At 56.0% G+C, this 25,868-nt stretch overlaps 4 protein-coding genes across 5 annotated transcripts; 1 reads left to right on the forward strand and 3 right to left on the reverse strand.

Annotated features, from left to right (window-relative positions):
- Positions 1-4,009: 4,009 nt before the first annotated feature.
- RNASEH2A (ribonuclease H2 subunit A) lies at positions 4,010-9,185 on the reverse strand. The gene is made up of 8 exons (XM_055543402.1): positions 8,903-9,185; positions 8,627-8,698; positions 8,376-8,502; positions 8,177-8,264; positions 6,544-6,681; positions 6,345-6,432; positions 5,302-5,425; positions 4,010-5,206 (listed from the first exon to the last, which is right to left on the reverse strand). The coding sequence occupies exons 1-8, from the start codon at positions 9,027-9,029 to the stop codon at positions 5,071-5,073; spliced, it is 900 nt and encodes a 299-aa protein (XP_055399377.1). The 5' UTR covers positions 9,030-9,185; the 3' UTR covers positions 4,010-5,070.
- THSD8 (thrombospondin type 1 domain containing 8) lies at positions 8,438-12,148 on the reverse strand. Of its 2 annotated transcripts, XR_008701324.1 has the most exons (4): positions 11,782-12,148; positions 10,395-10,600; positions 8,627-8,698; positions 8,438-8,502 (listed from the first exon to the last, which is right to left on the reverse strand). XR_008701324.1 is itself a non-coding variant. In XM_055543414.1 (3 exons), exons 1-2 carry the CDS (start codon positions 12,146-12,148, stop codon positions 10,401-10,403), a joined length of 567 nt encoding a protein of 188 aa, XP_055399389.1. In that variant the 3' UTR covers positions 9,186-9,327; positions 10,395-10,400. The 2 variants fall into 2 exon arrangements, 1 of the variants encoding a protein (XP_055399389.1); XM_055543414.1 differs by lacking the exons at positions 8,438-8,502; positions 8,627-8,698 and adding an exon at positions 9,186-9,327.
- Positions 12,102-15,243, forward strand: PRDX2 (peroxiredoxin 2). Its single transcript, XM_055543409.1, has 6 exons — positions 12,102-12,251; positions 12,772-12,886; positions 12,981-13,134; positions 13,714-13,836; positions 13,978-14,108; positions 14,913-15,243. The coding sequence occupies exons 1-6, from the start codon at positions 12,147-12,149 to the stop codon at positions 14,996-14,998; spliced, it is 714 nt and encodes a 237-aa protein (XP_055399384.1). The 5' UTR covers positions 12,102-12,146; the 3' UTR covers positions 14,999-15,243.
- Positions 15,244-17,880: 2,637 nt separating this feature from the next.
- JUNB (JunB proto-oncogene, AP-1 transcription factor subunit) lies at positions 17,881-19,711 on the reverse strand. Its single transcript, XM_055543399.1, has one exon. The coding sequence runs from the start codon at positions 19,425-19,427 to the stop codon at positions 18,384-18,386; it is 1,044 nt and encodes a 347-aa protein (XP_055399374.1). The 5' UTR covers positions 19,428-19,711; the 3' UTR covers positions 17,881-18,383.
- Positions 19,712-25,868: the final 6,157 nt, after the last annotated feature.

The raw sequence follows: 25,868 nt of genomic DNA on the forward strand, positions 1-25,868 counted from the left end.
GCTCCCTGCATTGGTAGCGTGGAGTCTTATCCCCTGGATCACCAGGTAAGTCCTACTACACTTTTGTTAGAAGAAATATTTGTGAGTTACACCTTGACAGTAACCCCTAGTTTCTGCTCGTCACCAGCTGGGAGGAAAAAGGGTAACAGTTTCTCCTTCTTAAGTGAAGTCGCTCAGTCGTGTCCAACTTTTTGTGACCCCATGGACTGTAGCCTACCAGGCTCCTCTGTCCATGGGATTTTCCAGGCAATAGTATTGTAATGGATTGCCATTTCCTTCTCCAGTGGATCTTCCCAACCCAGGGATCGAACCCGGGTCTCCCACATTATAGACAGACGCTTTACCATCTGAGCCACCAGGGAAGTCTTTGTGAGTCCATGGAATTCTCCAGGCCAGAATACTGAAGTTGGGTAGTCATTCCCTTCTCCAGGGGATCTTCCCAACCCAGGGATCGAACCCAGGTCTCCCTCATTGCAGGTGGATTCTTCACCAGCTGAGCCACAAGAGAAGTCCAAGAATACTGGAGTGGGTAGCCTATCCCTTCTCCAGGGGATCTTCCCGATCTAGGAATTGAACCGTGGGCTCCTGCATTGCAGGTGGATTCTTTACCAATTGAGCTATCAGGGAAGCCATCAGAGGTCCAATGATTTCAAGATGAACTGTACTTCTAATAATTCTGAAAGGGAAGGAGGCAAGTCTGAGATACTCGACATTTATGGCATAGAAAAGGACAGAATTACAAATGGAATCAGGTTGGGACTTCCCTGGTGGTCCAGTGGTTAAGATCCTGTGCTTTCACTGCAGAGGGTGTGGGTTTGATCCTTGGTCAGGGAACTAAAATCCCACAAGCCTTGCAGGTGAATTAAAAACACACACACACACACACACAAATGGAATCAGGTTTTATATTTTGCAACAATAGTGATAGCCACAGGCAGAGGAGTAAATAGAAAGATGTCTTTAGGCAGAAAAACAGGGTGGTCACGGCTCTTCCCAAGGTCTGGCCTCATCACCTCTACTCTGGGGCCTTCTTGTCCTCTCATCTCAGGTCTCTGCACTTGCCATTCCCACTGCCCTGAACAGCCTTTGCACACATGTGTGCTTAGTCACTCAGTCAGGTCCGACTCTTTGCGACCCCGTGGACTGTAGCCCACCAGGCTCCTCTGTTCATGGGATTCTCCAGGCAAGAATACTGGAGTGGGTTGCCACTCCCTTCTCCAGGGGATCTTCCCGATCCAGGGATCAAACCCAGGTCTCCTGCATTGAGGGTGGATTCTTTACCACCTGTGCCACCAGAGAAGCCCAGAACCACTTTTACCCTTCTGTTATCTGTTTCATCCCTCTCACACTTCAGATCTCAGCCAGTCGGGTCTTCAGGCTCTAGGCAGGAGCTGGCCTCCCCATGTGCACTCCGGGAGCTCTCAGATCCTCAGTGGAGGCTTGTGACCGTGACTGGTCAGCCCTGGCTTCCCCATGTCCAGCACAGGACTCACAGCATGCAGGGGTGTTCTCTGAAGAGCTGAATTACACCCAGCTACCCCCAAAAGTCATGCTGAAGCCCTAAGACTTGGTACCTCAGAATGTAAATATGTTTATAGATAAACCTTAAAAGAGGCAGTTAAGGGGCTTCCCTGCCAGTGGAAGGGTACAGTGGTTAAGGTGGTCCAGTGGTTAAGAGTCCACCTGCCAGTGCAGGGGACACAGGTTCAATCCCTGCTTTGGGAAGATCCCACACACCATGAGGCAACTAAGCCCCTGCAACATAACTACTGAGCCAATGTTCCAGCACCCTCGAGCCACAACTGCTGAAGCTCGCATGTCCCAGAGCCCACGCTCTGCACCAAGAAATCCTGCACACTAGCTCTCCTGTGCAGCGGCAGACACAGTGCAGCCAAAAATAAAATAAACCAACAAATAAATTAAAAAAAAAAGAGAGAGACAGTTAAGGTAAACTGAAGTCCTATGAGTGGGCCCTAATTTCATATGACTGGAGTCCTTATAAGTAGAGATTAGGACACATACAGAGGGAGGGGATGACAGGGAAGAAGATGGCCATCTACAACTCAAGGAGAGAGATCTCAGAAGAAATCAACCCTGCCGATACTTTCATCCTGGATTCTGCCTCCAGAACTGTGAGAAAATTAATTTCTGTTGGTTAAGTGTCCCAGTGTAAGATACTTTCCTATGGCAGCCTTGGCTGACTAATAATACACACTCCATAAATAATACTCCCACAATGCCCTGATTTTTTTTTTTTTTTTTTTTTTTTGCCATTAGAGCACTTACTAAAAAGTGAAGAGCCGGGATTTTGCTGGTGGTCCACTGGCTAAGACTCCACACTCCCAATGCAGGAGGTCCGGGTATGATCCCTGGTCAGGGAACTAGATCCCACATGTCACAATCAAGAGTTCTCATGCTGGGACTCAAGATCCCACATGCTGGGACTTCCCTGGAGGTCTAGTGGTTAAGAATCCACCTTCCAATGCAGGGAATGTGAGTTCGATGCCTGGTCATGGCTTGTGGGGTCTCAGTTCCCCGATCAGGGGGAACTAAGATTCCACAGGCCATGGGGTAACTAAGCCCGTGCACAGCTAGAGAAGCCCATGTGCTGTCAGATCCAGCACAGCCCTCCCAAAAAAGATCCCACACGCCGCAACACAGAATTTGCACAGCCAAATATTCTCTCCTTTTCTGCTAAAATCTCACTGTTCAGGAGTTCCCTGGTGGTCTAGTGGTTGGGACTCGGTGCCTGCACTGCTGTGGCTTGGGTTCAATTGCTGGTCAGGGGACAGAGATCCCACAAGCCATGCAGCTAAAAAAAAACAAACAAAGCCAAAAAGGTGAAATTAAAAAAGAAAAAAGAGGATGAAATAAAATCCTACTGTTCGAGTCAAGGTGTGTGTCTGGGGATCAAGAGTTGGGGGAAGGGGCAGATAAGGTATCAGTATTTAATCCTTTACCCCAGATATTCCATTCCCCTTGCAATAGATTGCTTCAGGCACAGACGTGCCCTACTTTCAGCCAGGAAGAGAAAAGGTGGCTGCTTGTAGATGAGGCCTTTGAAGGTTGGGATGTGGTATCTTGAGCTGTGGCAGCCATCCTGGGATCATGGGAGGCAAAACCCGCCTACATTGGCAAAATAGAAGATGGACTAAAAGAACAATATCTTTGCAACTTCCCTGGTGGTCGACTGGTCAGAAATCTGCCTTCAAATGCAAGGCACATGGGTTCGATTCCTGGTCAGGAACTAGGATCCCACATACTGCACTCTAGGCCTGCACACTGCAGGTACTGAGCCCTTGTGCCACAGTGGGAGAAGCCTATGGGCCTCAATGAAGGACCCCACGTGTCACAACTAGGACCTGATGCAACAATATTTAAAAAAAAAAAAAAAAACAGAAAAAACAAAGATAGGATTTAATGTTGAGCTCCTGACTTCCAAATTTCTCATGGAGTGAGATAAACTCGTCCTGGTGCTGGCGCAGCTGCGAGGGAAACTAATGCTCACTTACATTGTGGGAGTGCCACTGAGCACAAGCCTTCACAGAGGGACTCTGGATATATCTCTTCAAATTAGATAGTCCCTTTAACCCAGGAAACCTACCCCCGGAAATTTGTTCTTACAGACACAACAGTGTGAGAAGATGATGGCAAACCTGTCATTCCCTGCTGTACAAGTTTAACAGAAAGCCGGGACACGTATTCGAACTATCCTAAGATATATGTGGTAAAAAGAGCTATGCCTGAACTTCCCTGGTCGTCCACTGGTTAAGGATTCAGCTGCCAATGTGGGGGACACTGGTCGATCCCTGGTGTGTGAAGATTCCACATGCCACAGGGCAACTGGGCCCGAGAGCTGCAACTACCGAAGTCCACGTGTCCTAGAGTCCGCGCTCCACAGCAAAAGAAATCACTGCAGTGAGAAGCCCAAGCACCGCAACTAGAGAGCACCCTCTGATTGCCCCAACTAGAGAAAAGCATAGTAAGGAAGACGGCAGCAGCCAAAACATAAATAATAGACAATTTATTTTAAAAACAGCTATGCAGACTATCTAAGGTATACTTTGTTTTCATTTGTTTAAAAAAACGGAACCTCAGTTACAATGTATCTGTGTATATACCTGTAACATGCCAGGGTATCTCCAGAAGGGCCTAAGAGGCACCTGCTATGGTCCGAATGTTTGTACAGCCCCCAAAAAACTCAGGCTGAAATCCTAACCCCCAAAGATGGTCTTAGGTGTAAGGAGGACACCTTACACCTTGGGAGGGGACAAGGTCACATGGGCGGAGCTCTCTCATGGGTGGGATTAGTGCCCTCATAAAAGGGACCCCACAGAGATTCCTCACCCCTTCACGTGAGAACCCAGGGAGATGGCAGTCTGTGATCTGGATGAGGGCCTTCCCCAAAGCCAACTGGCTTGGTACCCTCATCTTGGACTTCCGGCCTCCAGAACTGTTAAATATAAGTAGCTATTGTTTATAGAGCGCCCAGCCTGTGGCATTTTGTTACAACAGGCCACAAAGGACTGAGACACCCCATTAAGTTGACCAGGGTGCTGGGGGGTAGTATGGAAGGGGAGCTTCTCAGTGTGGTATGTGGTGGGACCCTCAGTCACTTCAGGTGTGTCCAACTCCTTGTGACCTTATAGACTTTAGCCCACCAGGCTCCTCTGTCTACGGGATTCTCCAGGCAAGAACGCTGGAATGGGTTGCCATACCCTCTTCCAGGGGATCTTCCCAACCCAGGAATCAATCCATGTCTCTTATGTCGTCTTCGTTGGCCGGTGGGTTCTCTACCACTAGTGCCACCTGTGAAGCCCTTAGCTTCTCAGCATACTGGTTCCTAATTCTGCATCAAACAAATCTACTAGGCATTTAAAAAATCAAATTAAATCAACCAATACCCATCCTGTTTAGGTTCCAGAAGTTAGTGACTGGGTCCAGATGCACACAGAACATACTTCTATCCCAAAGTAGAATCCCCACACTTAGCTTTCCTTCAAGAATTTTAATCACGAACTGAGGGGGGATGGGTGTTGGGGAGCAGGTGAACGGGGTCCAGGCTGGATCCTAGAGGACAGTGGCTGACTCCAGGCCCCGCTCCTGGAAGTACCGATGGGGGAGGCGGGGGCAGGTTTGGGGGCTTTCACTGAAGTAGGACTTGATCTTCCCAGGTCCCTCCGGATGCCCAGTCTCCGAGTCCTCCCTGTGGGAGAGAGGTGGTGACTCCAACTTCTGGGGGATTGGTCCTCCCAGGCAGGGCGGAGCCCTGGCCTCTTACCCTCGCTTCCAGACACCTACCACTTCACGTCTTCCGCCTCACTCTCCAGGATGCTCTGGGCTGTGCGCCAGCTGAAGCGGACAAACTGGGGGAAGCCGAACACAGGGTCCACATGGTTCCTCAACCAGGCTTTCGTCTTGGGATCTGGGGGCAGGGTAGGGTGGACAGTGGGAGAGCCCTGCTGTGATGTCCCAGCTTCTCAGCTTGGCATCTGAGGGCCCACCACCTCATCTCAGGCCTCTTCCTGAGTACCCGAGGAACCCATCACTGTCTGAGACATCTTCCTGTCTAGGGACCCTTGCACAGGCTGTTCCCACTGACCCTCTGCCTGAGAATAGGTGCTCAAGGTGAAGTTCAGGGAGACTGCCTCTGGGTCATCTCGCTTACCTCCCCAAAGACAACAGGCACTGAACCAGCATTTGTGGACCATTAGGTTAACACCCATTTTTCCCATGCAACCACCAACTCAGTGGGCACAGGGAGGTCCCTGCTTGTCTTGCTCATGGCTAAATCCCCAGGGCTTGGCTCTGCAAGGCACATATGAGGTGCCCAGTAAGCAATGAACACCACCCAAACTGTGTTTGGCCTAGACTTGGTTTTCCTCCCTTTGGCCTCACCTAAGTCCAATCCCAGACTTGCTAGGTTGCCCCACCCAACTGCCAAAGGATTCCTGGTACCCAGCCACTGAATCATCGCCTCTGCCCTTATGTGTCTTCAGCAGAGTTTACTGGGGAAGGGCACAGTCATTTCCACCTTACAAACAGGGAGACTGAGCCTCCTAATGAAGAGAAACAATGAATTCAAGCTGGGATCATTGGACAGGAGCTGGTACCCCTCACTCCACCCCTTAGGTCCACCATGAGCCTCTGTGCTTCACTGGCGCGCTCCAGAGAGACAGCAGGGAGGGAGGGAGGGAGGGAGAAGGGAAGAGGGGCCTGCCAGCTGGAATACAGCGCTACCTCAGCCTCTTCTGCTGCAGAGCAGGCTGAGAGGAACAACTTAGAAAACCTCAGAAGCACGCCAAGCCCGCCTTGTTAGTTTACTGTGGCTGCCATCTGCTCACCATTAGGGTAGCCCGAGCCATAATCAGTGTCCAGGTCCTGCAGTTTCTCCACAAACTTCCAGTTCTTCACAGCCTGGTCTCGGGCCACCTGTGGGCAAAACAGGCACTTGGGATCTCCCACAGGCACCGTGAAGCAGCCACGCCTGCCTCCTTGCCCAGGGGGATGATGAGAGCTGGCCATGGCCAGTGGGGGCCTAACCTTGGCACAGATACTGGCAGCACTGACCACAGGGTAGAGAGCATCTGCCTTGGCCTTGACTGTCACCTCAATGCCAGGGAAACGCTGCTGCAATCGTTCCTGGTATGTCTCTGGGAGCCCCACGGTGTCCACAAACACCTGCCGTGGTGAGAGAAATGTACTCAGTCAACAAACACCCGGAAAAAACAACCGTGCCAATGGCCCAGCTTCATGGTCCTGGCATTTGCTGCTCCTACTGCCTGAAATATTCTTCTCTCAGCTCATGACCAGGCCCAGGCTGCATCCTTCTCTCAGGGGTCTCAGCTCAAACATCACCTCCCGAAGAGGCTTTCCCTGATCACACTATATCCATTCTACGTTTACTCAGCACCTCCTGCATGCCACGGGCTGCTCTAGGTGTTGGAGACACAGCAGCGAACATGCCAGAGTAGACACTCTGGAGGACCACAAACAGGAAAGAAGATAAATAATAAAAGATAGGGGAGATTGAGAAGAGGTTATAATTTTCAACAGTTCGGGGGTATTTTAGGAAAAGTCACTCTGAGGTGGTGACATCTGAATAAAGGTCTGAAGGAAATGAGGGAATGAGCCATGGGGAGATCTGAGAAAGAGTGTTCTAGGCAGAGGGAACAGCCAGTGCAAAGGTCCTGAGGCCGGACCATGCCAAGTACTCTGGACAGCAGTAGAGAATACATGGCTGGAACAGAAATGGGGTCAGAAAAGAAACAGGACAAAGGATCTCCATAGCTGTTATTATTCTCAAAACCACCTTTATTATTTGCTTACCAGTTGCCCATCTGTCTCCCCTGACTTGATCATGAACCCCTGAGGGTAGGGTCCTTGTCTGTCTGTTTCAGCACTGCATAGGCAGCTCCACATTCTTTGCATAGGCAAAGGTCCTTGTTTGTCTCCAAGGCACTGCACAGAGCCCTGGACCTGAGCCACCTCCTCAGCAAGGCCTCTCTTGTTACATTCCCTATCTCAAGTGTACTTGCCCTTCTGATTCTCTCAAAACAGTCTGTTCTTTGCCTCAAAGCACTGGCTGCAATGCCAACTTCTATTTCTCTCTGGTGATTTAATCTCATTTCTTCACTTGCCTGCGAGTTTTCTTAATTCCCACGGTGCTCAGAAAATTAAATGCCAAGATTTACATTCCAAAAATATAAACGACTGTCTGCTATGTGGGGAGCATGCAGTAGGGGAGGGGGCTGGGGGAGGATGGAGGCAAACATGTGGGTTTCGTTCTAGACATTGAACTGTTAGGATAGAGACAGAGATTAGATGGGGGTGAGGCTGGGGGCTCCACAATGGTCCTCAGTGGAGCACACATTTGGGGTAGAAGAAACAGCTGGGGGAACTTCCCTGGTAGTCCAGTGGTTAAGACTCCATGCTTCCAATGCAGGGGTGGGTGTGGGTTCAATCCCTGGTGGGGGAACTAAGATCCTACATGCCATGCAGTGTGGCCAAAAAAAAAAAGACAATACAATAAAATAAAAACAGTAGAACATCAGCAGCAGTAACACACGTTTCTGAGATATTCTAGGTATGTCTGATGCAGAGTCATTCACTGCACTTCTACACTCCTATTTTATCTTGAGATGATCAAACGGGGGCAATCCAACAGTTAGCTCACCTGCGCCACGTTCACACCCTGGTCCAACGCAAACTGCACTAGCCCAGTGGCTGTATCGTGAGAGAGGGCGTTCAGGTTGTATTTCACCCTGTGGTGGTGGACAGAACCCAGTCAACTTCGTTCCAGCCACTCAGCCCTTCCAACCCACTCTGGTTGCCCCTCCTCCCGACCCCCTCCCCCACCCTCCGGGACCCCTCACCGCCCAAGCATGCTGGTAGAGATGAGGTTTGGAGACAGCACGTCCAGTGCCCAGCCCACAAAGTCCCCGTCCTCCTTCATTTTCGCAAAAAGCCTGTCCCGCTCGCTCTCCGACAGGGTCTTTGAGTCTGGGAGGAGGGTTGGGAGATAAGGGGAGGGGCTGGTTCCCCCAGTTCCTGCTTTCCCCCTCCAGTCTGCACCCACCCGTGCCAATGCCCAGGAACCCCTCCCTAGACGCACCCCAGTGCTCACCTGCCACTTTCAGGGCCTCCAGATCCTCCAGGCGGGACAGGGGACAATAGCAGATAGCATAGACCATGGGGCCTGGGGAAGAGGGAGTCCAGTGAGCCCTTGAAAGCCGCCACCTCTATTCCATCATCACCGCTTTTTTTTCGGTGCCATCACCAATGCCATCGCCATCACCACTATCACCCCCCTCCTCGAGTCTGGTGCAACCCCAGCTCCGGTTCCACTGCAACTTGCATCCCCCATATCATGCCCTTCCCCCACCCGGCCCTGGGGGCGCACCCAGCACCGGGCCCCGGCCCGCTTCATCGACGCCCAGGACGCAGGGCTCTTTGAGGCACACAGGAGGCACAGGCGAACTCAGGCGACAGCGGCCCGTATTGTCTCTTTCCAGCTCGCTGAGATCCATGCCGCCTCGGCCGCCGCCACCAGCCGTAGTAGCGAAGTCTGCAAGGAAAGGTCTCCCCGCGCGTTTTCCGCGGGCTCCACAACAGTGCCAGCTCTCGACCTATCGGCACGCAGGACACGCCCCCAACGCGCCAGCCGCCGTTGACGTTTGCGCAGCCTTTGCCGACGCCGCTGCCGTGCGGCTTCCTGGGAATTGTAGTTTCCGAGGCTGACAAGCGAGCTCCGCGTTTGGGGAACCGAGTGGGCGGTGTCGCTTTCCAAGCTCCGCCCCCGTGTCTCTGGAGCTCCTCCCGCCGCGGCTAGTGGGCAGACAAGGGGAAATTGAGGGGGAGCCTTGAAGGACTCGACCTCATCAAAGCTTGTGCTGTACTTAGTCGCTCAGTCGTATCCGACTCTTTGCGACCCCTTGGATTGTAGGCTCTTCTGTCCATGGGATTCTCCAGGCAAGAATACTGGAGTGGGTTGCCACGCCCTCCTCCAGGGGATCTTCCCAACTCAGGGATCGAACCCAGGGATCGAACCCAGGTCTCCCGCATTGCGGGAGGATTCTTTACCTTCTGAGCCACCTGGGAAGACCCGTCAAAGCCTAGAAGGTCAAATACCACTAGACTCCGAGAATTCAGTGTCCGCATCACTGAGTTCCCGGCCTCCATCTGGTTTCAGGCCCTCCTGTGTTCGAGGTACCTGCAGCGCCCCACAGTCTAAGCCCCCTATACTAGGTATTCTGGCTCCCACTGGACTCAAACCTTCGGACTTGGAACCCCCAACTCCCTCGTAGCTCACCGGAAGCGCCTCCCCCTTACCCCCGCCCGGTTGGTATTCTCTCTTTCGGGCTAAGCCTCCTCTACCCCTGAACAGAGATCCCAGACTTCTCCAGAATCCGGCTTAGAGTCTTCGTCCATCACGCAGGCTCCCTCCCCCTGCCAAACTCAGGGTTCAAGCCCCCGCCCCCTCCTCTGCTCTTTCCCCTCTTTTTCTCACGTCTTAGCGAGGAGCACGCCTCCTAGATTTGTTCCAACGAACGCATCTCTTTCTATTTTCTGCTTTCATCAGGGCTCACGCCCTCAGCTTGTGGGTTTCTGTTCCTCCATCTCCGTTTTCCCCTCCCCACCCCCACCGTCTATCTTCCTTTCTCCTCGGATATCAGCGGGGCTCACATCTCCTAACTCAGCTCTCCTTTCTCACGCTCTGCTCAAGCCCCAGATTTAGTGTTCCTTTTCCCCATGCCCGCCTCGTACCCGAGTCCCCACGTCCAGCCCTTCCTCTCTCCCCTCCCACCCTGGGGACTCAGGGCCCCGGACAAGCCAGCCCGCAGGGGGTGGAGTGCGGGGGTGAGGGGGGCGCCTCCTCCACGTCCGCTGCTCACCCGGCCTCAGAGCCTCCAGTCGCAGTCGTTCGGCTCGCAGGATGAACAATCCCGTTGCCGGCAGGGTCGCACCTGCACCAGATTCTCGCGGTCCATGAACACCGGGCCCGGCGACGTGCCCACAACCTCGCGGCTGCGCTCCTGCTTGCCCAGGTCGCAGAAACAGCGCCACTTTCCCCAAGGGCCAAGGACAGAGTCTTCCAATTCTAGGGATGGAGGGCCAGGTAGAGGGGGAACCTATATCCCCCCATTCTAAGAGGGGCGGAGGAGAAAGATACTAACAAATAACAGTTCCAGACTCCGGGAGATGGTGAAGAAAAGGGAAGCCTGGCGTACTGCAGCCCATGGGTTCGCAAGGAGTCGGACACGAATGAACGACTGAACAACAGCATATATGCTCAGCTGTGTTTCTCTGCCACCTATCCCGACACAGATGATCTCTAATCTTCCCATTAGTCGCAGGTGGGGAAACTGAGACCTAAGAAGAGCAATCCACCTTTCCAAGCTCACACATCTGGTGAGTGGCCCAGAGGGCCTGCAAAATGACACTTCCCATCTGTGCCTGCCTGTCCATTTGGGGGTGTGGTACAACACACTTGGTAGCCACCGTCTGAAGGTGACTCCTCTCTACAAGGGTGTGATCACAAGCCGGTCCAACAAGTCCAGTGTCACCTGACCAGCGGTGTTACCAGGTGGTAAATTAAAGGACATAATTAGCATAATGAAGGAACTTAAAGCCCCTGGCTATGCAAGGAATACAAAAACAATTATCTTGACCACTTTTAAAGCAGCTACATTTATCAGACGCCCTTTACAACTGTTCTTTTACAGACTTCCCTACGGCCCTAGTTGACAAGTCTTAGCTCAAGTGTGGGGCTCAGAAAGTCCTGACACCTCATGCCCTCATCAAGCCTCTGCCAGACAACACTGGCCTCTTTCCATTTGTCTTTCCATCTTGGCACTTGCTGTTCCGACTCACTGGCGCGCTCCTCCCTTAAATCTTCGCATTTGGAGCTTTTTGCTTGTTATTCCGGCTGCATTGGTTACCTATTTTCAGCCAGGAGGCCTTCTCTGACTTTAGAAGTTTACATGCGCCCTGCCTTCTCTATCTCCGCCTTTCTCAGCACTTATCCATGAATTTATGGACACGTCTGCGTTGGTATTTATTGCCTGTCCACTCCCCTCTCCCCGTGTATACTGCTTAAATACATTATCTTAATTTACAGATGAGAAAACTAAGCCAAAGTAACCAGCCCAAGAGGTACCCCCAGGGCTCAGCAAGGCAGAAATTTGAAGTCCCTGGAGGAGGGTCTATCTGCAGCCAGATGGTGAAGTGGGGGCAAATGAGGCCCCTTTCTGCACTGTCATTTCCGTGGCCTGCAGTTACCTTTCTCCTGATGCTGCAGCCGCAGCTGCTCCCAGGTGTCCCCTTCGCCCTGCTGGCCGAAGTACTGGTAGTCGGGGGAGACCTGGGCAGGGGTCACCAGCAGCAGGAGCATCAGAGACGGCAGTAGCAGTGCCGCCCGGCTCCGGGCCATGCCGGACTCCAACCGACCCCGGCGCGCTCCAAAGAGGAGGCCCCGCGCATCATCCCCCGCGGTCGGGTGCAGTGGTCTGGGCCGGAGACTGCGCGTCTCCCCCCGCCACTCGCGGGCGCGTGGTCGCGGCCGGCTCCGCTTCCCCTCCCCTGCGCTTCTTGCAGTGGACCCGACCGCTCCGTAAGTCCGCCCACCTCCCCGCGCCCTAGGCGTCATGGTTCGGGCCGACTATAAAAGGCGCCGCTGGCCTGGGCTCCTGGCCCTGCGAAATCAAGTTCGTGCATCCGAGAGTCCCTGCGTCCCGCCCTTACCCACGCAGGTATGGATACCGGGAGTGCATCGGGCTGCGGGGTGGGCCCCCTTGGAGCAGCTCAGGCCCAATCCAGACCTCAGCGCCAGCCGCCTTTGTTTTCCGCCCGCCGTAGCGGCAGCCTTTGTCTTTGTGGGAGTGGGGGTGGGAGTGGGGGTGGGGGTGGGGGTGGGGGGCGGGAAACCGAGGCCAGAACCTTGCAGTAGCTGCCGCATCCCATGCTCCCCCTCCCCAACTCTTGACGTCTCCTGGGCGGGTGGGCTTGCGCGATCGCGCTACGGCCGACACGCTAACTGGGGACCGGGCGGCAGCAGCCCGGCCGCCCTGGCTGTCCAGGTGGGCGGATCTCCTAAAAGTCTCCCGGCCGCGCCGACCTGGTCCCGGAGAGGGTGCGGGGCAGGGCTGCAAGTGTCTCCGCCGCCCTGACTCGGTAATACGGCCGTTTATGCAGCGTGACCTTGGGAAGTGAAGACAAAGGGTCGTCCTGGGCGCACTGACCCGGTGTGGGTGGGGCCGGGGGGGGTCTCAGCTTTCAGTCATGGCCTGCGTCTGCAAGGCGTACGTCGGAAAGCCCGCCCCGGAATTCCAGGCCACCGCGGTGGTGGATGGCGCCTTCAAGGAGGTGAAACTTTCCGACTACAAAGGTGAGGGCCTAGATGGGGGCCGCGGTGGGGGCGGGGCACAGGCCTTAGAGGGCCCGAGCCCCAACTCCTCGTCTCTTCCCACCCCTTTCCCCAGGGAAGTACGTGGTCCTCTTTTTCTACCCGCTGGACTTTACCTTTGTGTGCCCCACGGAGATCGTAGCTTTCAGCGACCGTGCTGCGGAGTTCCACAAGCTGAACTGCGAGGTGCTGGGCGTCTCGGTCGACTCTCAGTTCACCCACCTGGCTTGGTAGGAATGGAGATCACCAGCAAGGAGGGAGGGTACAGCTAAACCTACACCTCTCTAGGGCCCCAGCTGTGTGTTGTCCTGGTCAATGGGCAACCTCTGCGTATCCCTTTCCCAGCAAGAAAATAATGGAGAGAGTGAGTCCCAAGTCCTTCACGATGATGACAGTAATTAGCCTTTGAAAAGTAGTTTCTGTGGCATAGGGAGTTGATAAATGTTTTATCTCAGGGCAATGCAGTCTCCCTCCCAAGAACTATTTGAGCCAGGTGGAAACTGCAGTTTAAGAGTTCGAAAGAGGAGGATGAGGACTTCAGGGCAGGTTCTCTGCCTCCCGTTGCTGCTGCACACGTGAAGTCACTTTGCTAGAGTATTAGCTTAGTCTTCCCAGCTGTGGGAAGCAGCCTCTGCACCCACTTCAGGGTGGGGTGGGCGGGGCTCCCTGGGACTTGCTTTCAGGACGCTTATCTCTCACCTCCAGCACCCCATTCTCCAGCCCTTATCACACCCAGGCCCTTATCACAGAGTAAGGACCCTGCTGCACCAGCCATCCTGAGGTCCCAACCTTCTCTCCCCCACCCCCAGGATCAACACTCCCCGGAAAGAGGGAGGCTTGGGCCCGCTGAACATCCCCCTACTGGCTGATGTAACCAGAAAGTTGTCCAGTGATTATGGCGTGCTGAAGGAAGATGAGGGGATCGCCTACAGGTACTGTGGGAACCTCGGGAAGCCACCATCCTCAGGGTGAGGGGACCACTCTCACCCTGCGGTTAGCAGGGAGTCTGTGCTCCCTCCCCGGGTCCTGACAGTGGGAGTCCCAGCTCCTCACTGTGAACTCCAATATCTCAGGGGCCTCTTTGTCATCGACGGCAAGGGTGTCCTTCGCCAGGTCACCATCAATGACTTGCCTGTGGGACGCTCCGTGGATGAGGCTCTGAGGCTGGTCCAGGCTTTCCAGTACACAGATGAGCATGGGGAAGGTGAGCAGACACACCCAGTCACGTGTGTCCACACGTGGGTACATACGCAGCCCCTGTGTCATGCACACATATGTTCACGGCCTGCTCTATCGCTTGTGTGGAGTGGATGTCAGGCCCCAGAGAAGATTCAGCTCAAGGTCTGCAAGAAATTTCTAGTCCGGTGGGGGAGATACTACCCCAATATAAGGGCAGACAACTGGGGAGGTAATAGAACTCCATAGAAGATATTTGAGAAGGCCTGTACCAAGGCAGGCTTGAATGTTAATTGGATGAGAGTTATCTTCTCCTGTGAAGGCCACTGGCCCTTGAAGTCCACTGGGACGGGGGCTAAGAGAGAAAGATGTGATTAAAGGAGTCGGAAAGAAATTAAAATGTCAGCCAGGGAATTCGCTGGCTGTCCAGTGGTTTCCAAACTTTTACTGCTAAGGGCCCAAGTTCAGTCCCTGATCAGGGAACTAAGATTTCATAAGCCACACGGCATGGCCAAAAAATAAAATAGGGACTTACTGGCAGTCCAGTGGTTGAAACTTCCACTACAAGGGACACAGGTTCAATCCCTGGTCGGAAAACTAAGATCCCACATACCTTGAGACACAGCCCCCCCACCCCCCCCAAATGTCAGACAATCCTGCAGCTGAGCGTGGAGGGCTTCTTTCATCATGTGGCATGGTCTTAGGCCTGGAGCACTTGGCTCTAGGCTTTTTCTTCTGCAACTCATGCTCTCACACCTCTTTTTGTCCCCTCACTACCACTCTCCCTTGAATATGCACTCTAGCCTCACCTGTGCATCCCTGTTTTCCACAGTCTGCCCTGCCGGCTGGACACCAGGCAGTGACACAATCAAGCCCAATGTGGACGACAGCAAGGAATATTTCTCCAAACACAACTAGGCTGGCAGATGGTGGCAAGCCTGGGCTCTTGGCCCACCTCTGTGCCCCTACCTGTGTGTCCTGTACTGACCCAGGAAATGCCAGACCTGCTCCTTCAGACTCCACAGTCCATGACCACAGAGGGTTAGGTCAAGTCCTTCTCAAGCTCCCAGCTGCGAGCTGGTGAATGGTGACCCCCTCCTTGGAGCCCACATAACTGGGAACAGGCCTATAGGTGACTAATAAAGTATTAGGGACAGATCTAAGTCTTGTGTTTTGTGTGCTTTGTCCTGGTATGGTACCGCCCGCAGCCGCCTTCTCCAGGCTATGGCCTGGGAAACTGACAGTCTGGTTACCAATCTCCACCACAAGGTGGCAGCCTTGCCTCATACTGCTTTCTCCGTGGCCTGAAGAGGGAGGTGGTTGGCGCTGTTGTCCCTTGCAGGGAGCAAGTCCCAGGCTGCCTTACTACCTGAAACCTGGCCAGGCAGAGCAGCGCCACACCTGAACAGCAGCCAGCCTGAGTTAAAAAGCTGCTTAGGAGCTGTGGTCTAACCTGGGTCTTTTCAACAGCAAAACGGGAATATAAAGACCAGTGGGAATGAAGACAATGCAGGTTAAAAAAGGTAAGTATGTGAAGATCAGGACTCTATTAATGGTTACTAGGACCAGGTTCCTGGGACTGGAAGAAGGTGGGGACCCAATCCTGAAAGTAGAACCAAGAGTGGGAGCTTGAGGTACATGCATAGTTCCTGCTGCAAGTTCTGTACCACCAGAGCTTGGAAAGTCTATGTCCTGCCCCTGAAATGGAAGGGTGAGGGTTAGACGAGAAGGCAGGTGTTAGGAGCAACACAGTGTTCTAAGGTGCAAAGTTTGATGCTGTACTTTTTCAGGCAAGTGGTGTTTCCATTCTTAGCCCTCATTTCCTTCCACAGGACTGACATGCTCATTTAATCCATAGGCCCATTATTAAATTAAGCTTCCCTAGTGGCTTAATAAAGAATTTCCCTACAATGCAGGAGTCGCAGGTTCAATCCCTGAGTCAAGAAGATCCCCTGGAGGAGGAAATGGCACCCCACTCCAGTATTCCTGGCCTGGAAAATCCCATGGATGGAGGAGCCTGGTAGGCTACAGTCCATGGGGTCACTTAAGAGTCAGACACAGCTTAGTGACTAAATCACCATTAGTACTCCAGCCTAATGCCCTCCAAAGTCACTCATCTCAGCCTTAGAGTTTTTATTCTATTGTTTTTAAATTTTTAAAATTATTTTGACTGCAGTAGGCCTTCATTGCTGAGAATTGGCTTTCTCTAGTCACAGTGAGTGGGGGCTCTAGCTGCAGTGCATGGGCTTCTCTTCTGAAGCTGGGGCCCTCGAGCACTGGCTTCAGTAGTTGTGGCATACCACACTGGCTTAGTTGCTCCGCGTGTGGAATCTTCCCAAACCAGGAATCAAACTCGAGTCTCCTGCACCAGCAGGCGGATTCTTGGCCACTGGACCACAAGGGAAGTCCTCGGCCTTGGAATTTTATCTATACTCCTCCACAAGGCCCTACGTGGTCTTCCCTGACCTCATCTCCACCTCCGTGGGTTCACTCCATTGAAGCACAGTGGCTTCTTGGTGTTCTTTAACAGGCTGATCTTGTTCTGGCCACAGAAACGTTGCATATACTATTCTTTCTGGCAGAACTCTGTTACTCAGGATTTTCTCAGGGGTCAGCTGAAAAATCGCCTCATTAAAGTTCCGTGTTCCCAATTCATTCTCCAAAGCAGCTCACCTCCCCTGCTCCATCACGACCAGTTTTTTTTTTTTTTTTTTTCCTCTTCCTGGCACTAAGCACCATCTCCAAATCATGTTTGCTTGTTTATTGTCTGTCTGCCCTGGTCCAGCTAGTGACTCCAGGACCGGGTCGTTCAGTATTTTATAAACAAATTAATGAAGCGTCTGTTCTACCGCACCTAGGCCCTGTGGCCTGGTTTCTCAGTCTGTGTTCTTCTCTGCTGTTCTGGGGGCTTCCAGCTCCGAAGCCTGCCAGATCCCCATCGGGGCTCGCCAGCCGCCCTCCCACCCGTCCTAGCTGCGGGGGAGGCAGCCCCGTGCGAGGGCGGCGGCGTCGCCCGGCGGCCGGAGCAGCCGCCCCAGCAGGACCAGACCTGGCAGTGGCCCCGCTCCCGGCCTGGCACCCGGGAGGGGAAACTGGCAGGCGGGCACCGCCCTTCCTGGCGGGGGTGGGGAGGGGATCGCGGTGGCAACGACGCGCAGGCAACTGCATCCCCCCGCCCGGGTCAGGTCAAACGCAGCGGGCGTGGGCTGGGCAGGACCCAGGGGCCAGCCCGATGGGGGAAACTCTGGGGTGGCTCCTGGGGCTCTGGAGCGCGGCCCGCCCACAGCGGACGCTCTGGACCCAGGCCTGGGGCTTTCCGGGCCTCGGTAGCCGCCAGCCTGGGAAAATCCCGGCCCCCTTCCCGGCGCCGCAGCCCTGCCGGGCAGAGCGGGGGAGGGGATTCCCGGAATCTGCCCGGAGACCGCTGTCGCGTCACTGGGCAGAATCAGCCCATGTTTGGACTGCGCTTCCGCAGCGTCAGCGGGGAAAGCCCCGGCGCGCGCGGCTGGGCGGTGCCGCGCCTGCGCGCTGAGCGTTTCGCTCCAGGCATCCTGTCCCAAGGCGCTGGGGGTGGGGTGGGGCGGGGGGTGGCTGGACTGTGTACACGCCCTGGACCTTCCAATCCGGGAGATCAGGAGACGCGAGAAGGGTTGGACACCCGGGCTGAGGGCGCAAGATACCTGAACAGAACTGGCAAGGTTGACACAGTTACAGGAGCAAGCCACAAACAGCCGTGGGGTGGGGGCTGCCCAGTACTCCCCTCCCTCCGCCCGCCCGGCTTGAAAAAAAGACAACAGAAATTAATAAAGAACTTTTTTTTTTTACTTAAATAGATTCAATAAAAAGTAAGGACAATAAACGAACTAACACATAAACACAAATTAAAATAAATCCTTTAGAAACCGACTGCGTGTTTCTTCTCCACAGTACGGTGCAGAGGGGGGAGGGCAGGGGGCGGGGGTCCCCTCTCCAGTATCCCCAAGGGCTAGAGTACCGGTCGGCGGGGCCAGCTCCGCCGCAATCGCCCCCTCCTCCCCTCCCTGTTAAATACACAAATATATTATATTCAATATGAATTGAGTTCTGCAGGAAAAAAAAATAAAAAAAAAAAATAGTGGAAGAGGGGCTTGTAAACGTTGAGGTGGAAGGACTGGGCGCAGAGCGGGAGGGCAGGAGTCCAGTGTGGTTTGTAGCGCCCCCAGGCCCCGGGGCCAGTGCCCACCGCCTGCCCCCTCGCCCCATGGGAGGCTTGCGCCCAGCCGTCCAGGTTGGGGAAATGTCCGTACGGGGGATAAGGGGGCGCTCAGAAGGCGTGTCCCTTGACCCCAAGCAGCAGTTGGCAGCCGTTGCTGACGTGGGTCATGACCTTCTGTTTGAGCTGGGCCACCTGCTCCCGGAGAAGGCCGGCAGTGCTGGACAGCCCCGCGTTCTCGGCCTTGAGTGTCTTCACCTTGTCCTCCAGGCGCGCGATGCGCTCCAGCTTCCGCTTCCGGCACTTGGTGGCCGCCAGCCGGTTTCGCAGCCGCTTGCGCTCTACTTTGATGCGCTCCTGGTCTTCCATATTGATGGGGGACACCGGCGGCGTGGCATCGCGGCTGCGCGCCTCAGGCACGGTCTGCGGTTCCTCCTTGAAGGCGGAGGCGCCACGGCCCAGGCCCAGCTGCGCCGGGTGGCCGCCAGCGAAGGGCGGCGCGTGTGGGAGGTAGCTGATGGTGGCCGTCGGGTACGAGCTCCCTGTCCCAACGGCGGCCCCGGCTCCTCCGGAGGGCGCAGAGGCCGGAGAATAGCTGCTGAGGTTGGTGTAGACTGGAGGCGGCTCCGGGCCGGCGTAGACGCCCCCGGGCCCGGCTGGGGGCCCCCCGCTGGCGCCCAGGGACACGTTGGGGGGCGTCACGTGGTTCATCTTGTGCAGGTCGTCCAGCGCTTTTACAAAGCCGTCGGCGAAGCCTTCCTGCTCCTCAGTGACGCCGCCCCCTGCGCCCCCCGCACCTCCACCGCTGCCACCCCCGCGGGGGTAAAAGTACTGTCCCGGGGGCGTGGGCGTCGTCGTGATCACGCCGTTGCTGTTGGGGACGATCAGGCGCTCCAGCTCCGATGAGGCGAGCTTGAGCGACGCGCCTGTGTCCGAACCCTGGCTGGAAAAGTAGCTGCCTCCGCCGTTGCCCTCTGGGCCGGGACCCCGCGCACCGGGTGCTTTGAGATTTCGGTAGGGGTCTGCCAGGTTGAGCGCCAGGCTGGGTTTCAGGAGTTTGTAGTCGTGTAGAGAAATGCCGCCCGGTGTCCGGCCGTATCCCGCTGCTGCGTATGAGTCGTCGTGGTAGAAGGGCTGTTCCATTTTAGTGCACATCCGGGCGGCCCGGGAGGTCTGAGGGGGTCCCTGCGGGGCCGCCCCGGGCCTCGCTGCAGCGAGCCGCGCGCAGTCCGCGGCTGTGCCTGTATCGGGTGTCTGGACGAACGTTCCTGAGAGCTGGCACTGGTCGGGAGAGGCCGGTCGGAGGCCGTGCGATGAAGCTCTGTGCGGCTTCTAGAGCCCCTTTGCCCCTCTCTGGCGCGCTCGTTTTCTTGGTGTCGCTTCCCCCTTGCTCCCCGCTCCCTGCTGGCTCCGGTGCTGGCCTGGCCGTGCTCAAGGTCCCGGCCGCTCCGCCAGAGCCACAAGCCTTTATACCGCGGTTGTCAGCCGCGGAAGTGCGCTCTGATTGGCTGTCGCCGGAGCCAGGCCCCCGCCCCCCCCTTCTGGAGCGTGGGGAAGGGGAGGAGGCGGCTCGCGTCATTGTCAGGAAGCGCGTGTCCTTGTAAACAGCGGCCACGGGCTGGGTGGCTCGGAGCGCCTGCAGGGGGAGGGGCCATAGGACCCTAGGGTGCGTGAGGAAGGGGGTGCTGGGGCGATCCGAGGCACACCGGGAGAGGTTTCGGGGAGGGTGATGATTTCCCTGGAGTACGCGATAAGGGATACGAGGAATTCGTACTGAGCAAGTGTGTGCGTGGTGGGGGTAGGGGGTGGTCCCGGGATGCACACGGAAAGGCCTGAGTGATCTGGAGTCTTTCAGAGGTGCTGGAGAGCTGAGAATACACTGAGGGACCCCGCAAAGGAGAGACAGGAGGGTTAAGCAAGGTAGATGGGGAAGCGGGGGAGGAGACATCTGACTCAGAAACTGAGTGGGGGTCCTGGGTACAGAAGGGTTGAGGAACTGGAATTTTCCCGGGAGGAGCTGAACCCAGGTAAAATAAGGAGGAGAGATCAAAAGTGTACCCGGGAGAAGCTGGAGGGTCCACTATGCAAAAAATGAGTCGGGGTCCTGAAGCCCACCGGAGAGAGACAGAGTCCACCACAAGCGGGAAGGGGAAGGCATTGAGAAAAACTAGAAATGCATAAAGTGAGGGTCCTGGGGTACACTGAGGCAAGGAAAATACGTGGGGTAGAAGATTGGGATACTGTCAGAGGTTGGGGGTCACTGGGGTCATCTGCGAAGCCCCAGTGAAGGAGAGAATTAGAAGGGTCGAGGCACCCTTTCAGGATTGAGATAACATTTGATAGGGTCCCCGGTTGAGACCTGAGAGAAGGAGGGGTTTTTGAGGATCCTGGGGACCTTCCATGATCGGCTCCCCTCTCGTGGGTGCCTGTATACTCCCCACCCCAAAGCCCTCCCCTAGTCACCCTGAGATTGACCGACACCGTGTCGGCTCCTGGTGCCTAGACCCAGCCCGACGGCTGGGGCGCGGTCGCCCAACCCCACTCCTTCCTTAGAAACAGGCTGGGGAAAGAGCGCCGCGGCAGGAAGTGTGGCAACAGCCCCGGGGGACGGAGCCCGGCCCTGCCTCCGTCACTCGAATCCTACGGGACCAGGCGCCCCGCCCTGTGTCCGGCGGGGTTCAGGGCCTCGGAAGAGGAACCTGAGCAGGCGACCCCCGAGGAAGCCAGGGGCGCTGAATAAGCCCAGCTGCCGAGGTTTCCAGTCACCGATCCCCACCCTAGTAATGGTTCAGTCCTCGGAGCCCGCAGGCAATGGAGGACGCTGGCAGTCCCGGACGATTCCATTGGCCCGAGGGAGGGGGACCCACCAGGGAGCGGGGCCTGGTCGCCATGGCAACAGGCGGGAGTCCACTGGCCGGACTGGGGGCGGGGCGGCCCCCGGAGTCTCGCCCCGACGCCCATATAAGGGCACAGGAAGGGGTGGGTCTAGCGCTGTCCCGGGGCCGAGGGCCCCGGTATCTGCCAGGTCCCAGGGCACGCCCGGGCCCCCGGACGGCTAGTCCCGACCAGCCCCGGCCGCCGCCCCCGGGGCCCCCACGGCCGCCTGGCCCGGCCCCACCCAGCCGCTCTCAGGCAGCGTCCTGCCAGGCCCTGCCTGGCCCGACCCAGCCTGGCAGGTCCCCGCCTGCCCGCGGGCCTGGGTCGGACTTCGCCCCCAGCCCGACGGGCGAAGAGGGGGCGGGCCAATGCTTCCAGGCGACCCAGGCGCCTGGGCGGGCTGACACGGCCGCCTCTTACCTCGAGCTGGGTGCCCTTACTTTCTGCCAGGATGTCTGGCACATACGTCCGTAGGGGCTGCGGTGCCCCCTCCTTCACTCATGTGGGTGAGAGGCCCTACTCCTGTTTTAGTATGGGGGCTCCTCACCATCCAGAATACCTAAAGGGGGATCCATTCCCTCACCCTAGGTGTCTCCCTCATCTGAGAGAACCCCTCCAGAGCCCCTTCCCCAGGAATAAGTGAAGCTTTAGATGGCGAGGCTTCGATTTAGACTTAAAGTGGAACTTCCAAGAAGATAGGATACCAGCCACTAGAACCAAAGTCTTTCAGAAAGTGAAGCCTCTATCTTTGGGGAGAAAGATGGAAGTGTCTTTAGGGCAGAGAGAGGCTGGGGGAGAGAAGCTAGCCAACAGGTCAAGCACAGAATTCACCAAGTGTGGAGGAGAGAAGCAAAATGAAAGGCGGCAAAAAGAAACTGAGCTTTGCGGGGGCTGGGGAAGTCCAGCAGAGCAGTGGCGCGTTGGGGAGGAAGGTCCCATGAGAAGCTGGGGGTGTCCCCATTTTTGGAGGGTCCTTGTGACCCCCGGGTACCCCCTCCCCTCCTCCCTTGCTTGAACTGCTCCCCTCCCCCGCCCTAGGCTCAAGGGAGATTCCAGTGGCCGCTGAGTCTGGCAGGCACGCTGCCAGGTCTGTGTCTCCCGCCCATGCTAATAACTGCAGCTGACATCTGGCTGGGCCCTGCGGGGGTGCAGCGGGCAGCGTTGGGGGGCTGGGCAGGTCTGACCAGAGGGCAGCATCTCAGGAAGCCAACCTGCAGGTCCCACGGGCCAGGAGGCCACAGTGAGTCAGCTCTGATCAGTGCTGAGGCTGGCCATGCCAGAGGAGTCCTGGAGAGAGGTGAGACTGTCCCAATGAGGGTAGAGATGGAGGCCAAGCACCCAGCAAGTATGTATGGGGTTGGGGGTTAGGGTAGGGAGAGCTGCAGGGTTGGAGTCATGCAGACAGACAGCACGACTCAGAGACATTTAAGACAAGCAGACAGAGAAATAATTATTATTTTAATAGCTAACACTTATATGGCTCTTTCCAGGAGAAGGAAATGGCAACCCACTCCAGTATTCTTGCCTGGAGAATTCCATGGACAGAGGAGCCTGGCGCAAAGAATCAGACACCACTGAGTGACTAACACACACACACATATGGCTCTTACCATAGGCCAGGCACTCTTCTAAGTGGTTTACATAGAATAACTCATTGCCTGCTTCCAACAACCCAGCGAAATATATGCTATTTGCTATTAGCCCTCTTTAAGAGACTAGGCACAGCAAGGTAAGGAACTTGCCTCGTGTCCCATAGCTCAAAGCCCTGGGGTTGACCTAAAACCTGAGCTGTCTCGCTCTAGAGTGTTAGCCACTTTTGTGTAGATAATCACAATCACAGAGGCATGTATGCAGTACCAACTGTATGCTAAGCTCTGCAGGTCCTTTCATAAAGGGTCTCCTTTATGGGGGTTGGGCACAGGACAGAGGGGTGCTGGTGTGTTTGGGGGCAAGACCAGCATGCTGTCTGCACGAGTCTTTGAGCAGGGGGTGGGGATTAGGCCAGGAGGGAGGGCAGGGGCCCAGCTGAGCTGGTACAGCCGGTTCCAGGCCCCTGCCAGTCTCACCCTTGTGGCCTGGGCACCACCCCCTCATGCCGCCCCACTGGCGCCAAGGCCAGCCCCGTGAGGAGGGTGTGAGGAAAGCCCCCTCCTCTGACTGTGCTGAGTGCCCGGACTAGCAGCTGGGTACTGCCCAGGCCATGGGCTTCAAACAAGCATCCAGCTAAGGAGACTATGCCCAGGCTTTCCTCATGCCCAGGGGCCCAGGACCTGGGGGACTGGATAAGGAGGAAGTTTACCCACCCCCACCCATGGGTCTCTCTGGGGCTTTTGGCCTTGGCAGGAGGGACTTCTCCTTCTTATAAATAGCCTGGTGACCCCCCTCCACCCTGGCCCCACTGGCCAGCAGGGCCCTCACCAGGAAACTGGGCTGGGGGCTGCCTGTGAGTCAGCCAGTGGGCAGGCCAGGGCGAGAACCCGCAAGTCATAGCACCCAGGCTCCCTTGTCCCTGCCCCTGGGTGTGGACAGGCAGCTGGCAGGAAGAGGTTGAGAATCACGCAGGCCCTCCCCCAGGAACCTCTAGCTTGCCAGCCGTATCCCTCCCTCACCTCTGTGGTTTGGGGGGTCCCTATCCCTCTCCTGGGGAGGAAGCAGCTCAGTTTTCTTGGAAGCAGGAAGGAGAGTCTGTCCTCAGGCTGACTAAGCTGGGCATGAGGGGAGTTTCCCACAAGACTGTTTCTGGTCCCCCCCCACACACACACTGCTGGTGAGGTCTTGGGGGGCCTGAGCATGGCTGAGATCCCGGGTGCCCCATTTATAGCGGATGTGCTGAGAAAACAGGCCCACACCCCACCAGGGACCTAGGCTGCTGAGCTGGGCCTCCTAGGGGAAGTGACAAAGAGCAGTCTGGGAGGGAGGTGGGGGGAGGTGTTTGGAGAGAGTAAGCGCCAGGATCTCTGGGTGGGGGTAGAGAAGGGCTGGCCAGCCCAGAACCCCACAGTACCTCATCATGGTCCAGGGGTGCGCGTGCATCTGCCTGGCTGTGGGTTTGTGTGTGGCTGGCCTGTCAGGGCGTGCGAGAGTGTGTGTGAAGCCTGTCTTCTCAGGCATGTGTCTGTGTGCTGGCCCAACCCTGCAGGGGTGTGTAGGGCCTGTCTGCTTTGGGTCGGGGGTGGAGGGGGGAGGCGGGTGAGTGTGTCTGTGTGCGTGTGTATGGTCTATATGATATGTTGTGTTGTGGCTGGCCTGTATACAGGAGTCTAGGGTGTTCTGGAGTTCTTACTGCTAATCTATTTGTGTCTGGTCTGTACGTGTATGTGTGTCTGTGTGTGAGGTCCATGGCTTGCCTGTGTGAGATGTGTGTGTGAGGTCCGTGGCTGGTGTGTGTCTGTGACCGTGTGTGTGTGTCCATGTGGGCTCTGTGGCTGGTGTGTATGTGTGCATGTGTTAGTCAACAGGTTCTGTCAGGGTGTCCTTGTGCCAGCGTGTTAATGAATATCCGACTGGGGCCTGCCTGTCCATGCTTCTCTGGGTTGGGTGTGACTGTCTGGCCAGACCGTGTCTGTGAATATGTCAGTCTGTCCGCTTTCATATGCCCAGTCTGTCAGAGGGTCTGATGTGTGTGTTATCAGTGAGGTAGTGTGTATCTATAAGGCTGATTTCTGGTGTCCTCAGAGCTTGTCTGAGTACGGATGCAAGCAACTGTGTGTGTGCTGTGGGGGGGGGTGGCAGCTGGGGCTCTCTGTCATGGTCTGTATGTGTCCTTCCTGTCCTTCTCTCCATACGTTTATGATTGTCTCTTTCACCTCTGAGTTGTCTTTTTGAATTGATCTTGCTAGTGTGCGCGCGTGTGTATGCCTTTGTGGCCTTCTCTGGTGTGTCAGGATCTAACACTGTGTCTGAACATCTCTTGTGCACCTCTTGGGGCACTTGCGTTGAAAGTGACCGTCCCTTATCTCTGAGTCTATCCACATGCCTGTATGGCCCACTTGTGTCTGTGTGTCTGTCCTGCCTGTTTCTGGCCTGTCACATTTGTCTCAGGACATGCGACTGTCTGCCAGGCTGTGCACTTCTCACCTGAATGCCAATATCCTTGTGTTTGTGCTTGTCAGTGTGTTCATCTCGCCTGTACGCTGAGTTCACTTATCTGCATTACCTTTATGCTTCTGGCCTGTCTATCTTCGTTTGGCAGCATTTCGGTCTTCCTCTCTGCCTGCCCTGTCACCGCGTCTGCATTTGACAGCCGTCTTTACCCAGATTTGTGTCTGACCCTGTCAGTGTGTCTCCGCTTGGCAATCCGTCTGTGGCCAGGGTGACAGGAGTTTTGTGTGTGTAGACTGGCTTTCTCTCGGGGTGACTGTGTATGTGTATGCTCCTTGCCGCCCCTCCAAGTCTGGCTGCTCTGGGCCGTGTTTATTCTGCCCCCAGCCGACTGCTGTCCTGCCCGGGGAGGGGCTGACTCTCCCGTCTGTCCAGCCAGGAGTCCACAGGATGTTCCCGAGACGCTGTCTCCGCCGACATCCCCTCCCTTGGGCCACCCTCGGGTCAGGACCCAGGCGTCCAGGACGGTGGGGGTGGGGCCACAGCTTATGTTGGGGGGGCATGTCAGGGCCCCGGAATGAGGGTGGGGGGGGTGGGGAGGCGACGGGCCCAACAGGTTCCGCCTCATTCCTGCCCCGCCTCTCACTTCCTGGGTGCCTGCCCCAGGCAGGGGGTGGA

The sequence above is a fragment of the Bubalus kerabau genome, chromosome 1 (genome assembly GCF_029407905.1).
Source record: "Bubalus kerabau isolate K-KA32 ecotype Philippines breed swamp buffalo chromosome 1, PCC_UOA_SB_1v2, whole genome shotgun sequence".
NCBI lineage: Eukaryota > Metazoa > Chordata > Mammalia > Artiodactyla > Bovidae > Bubalus > Bubalus kerabau.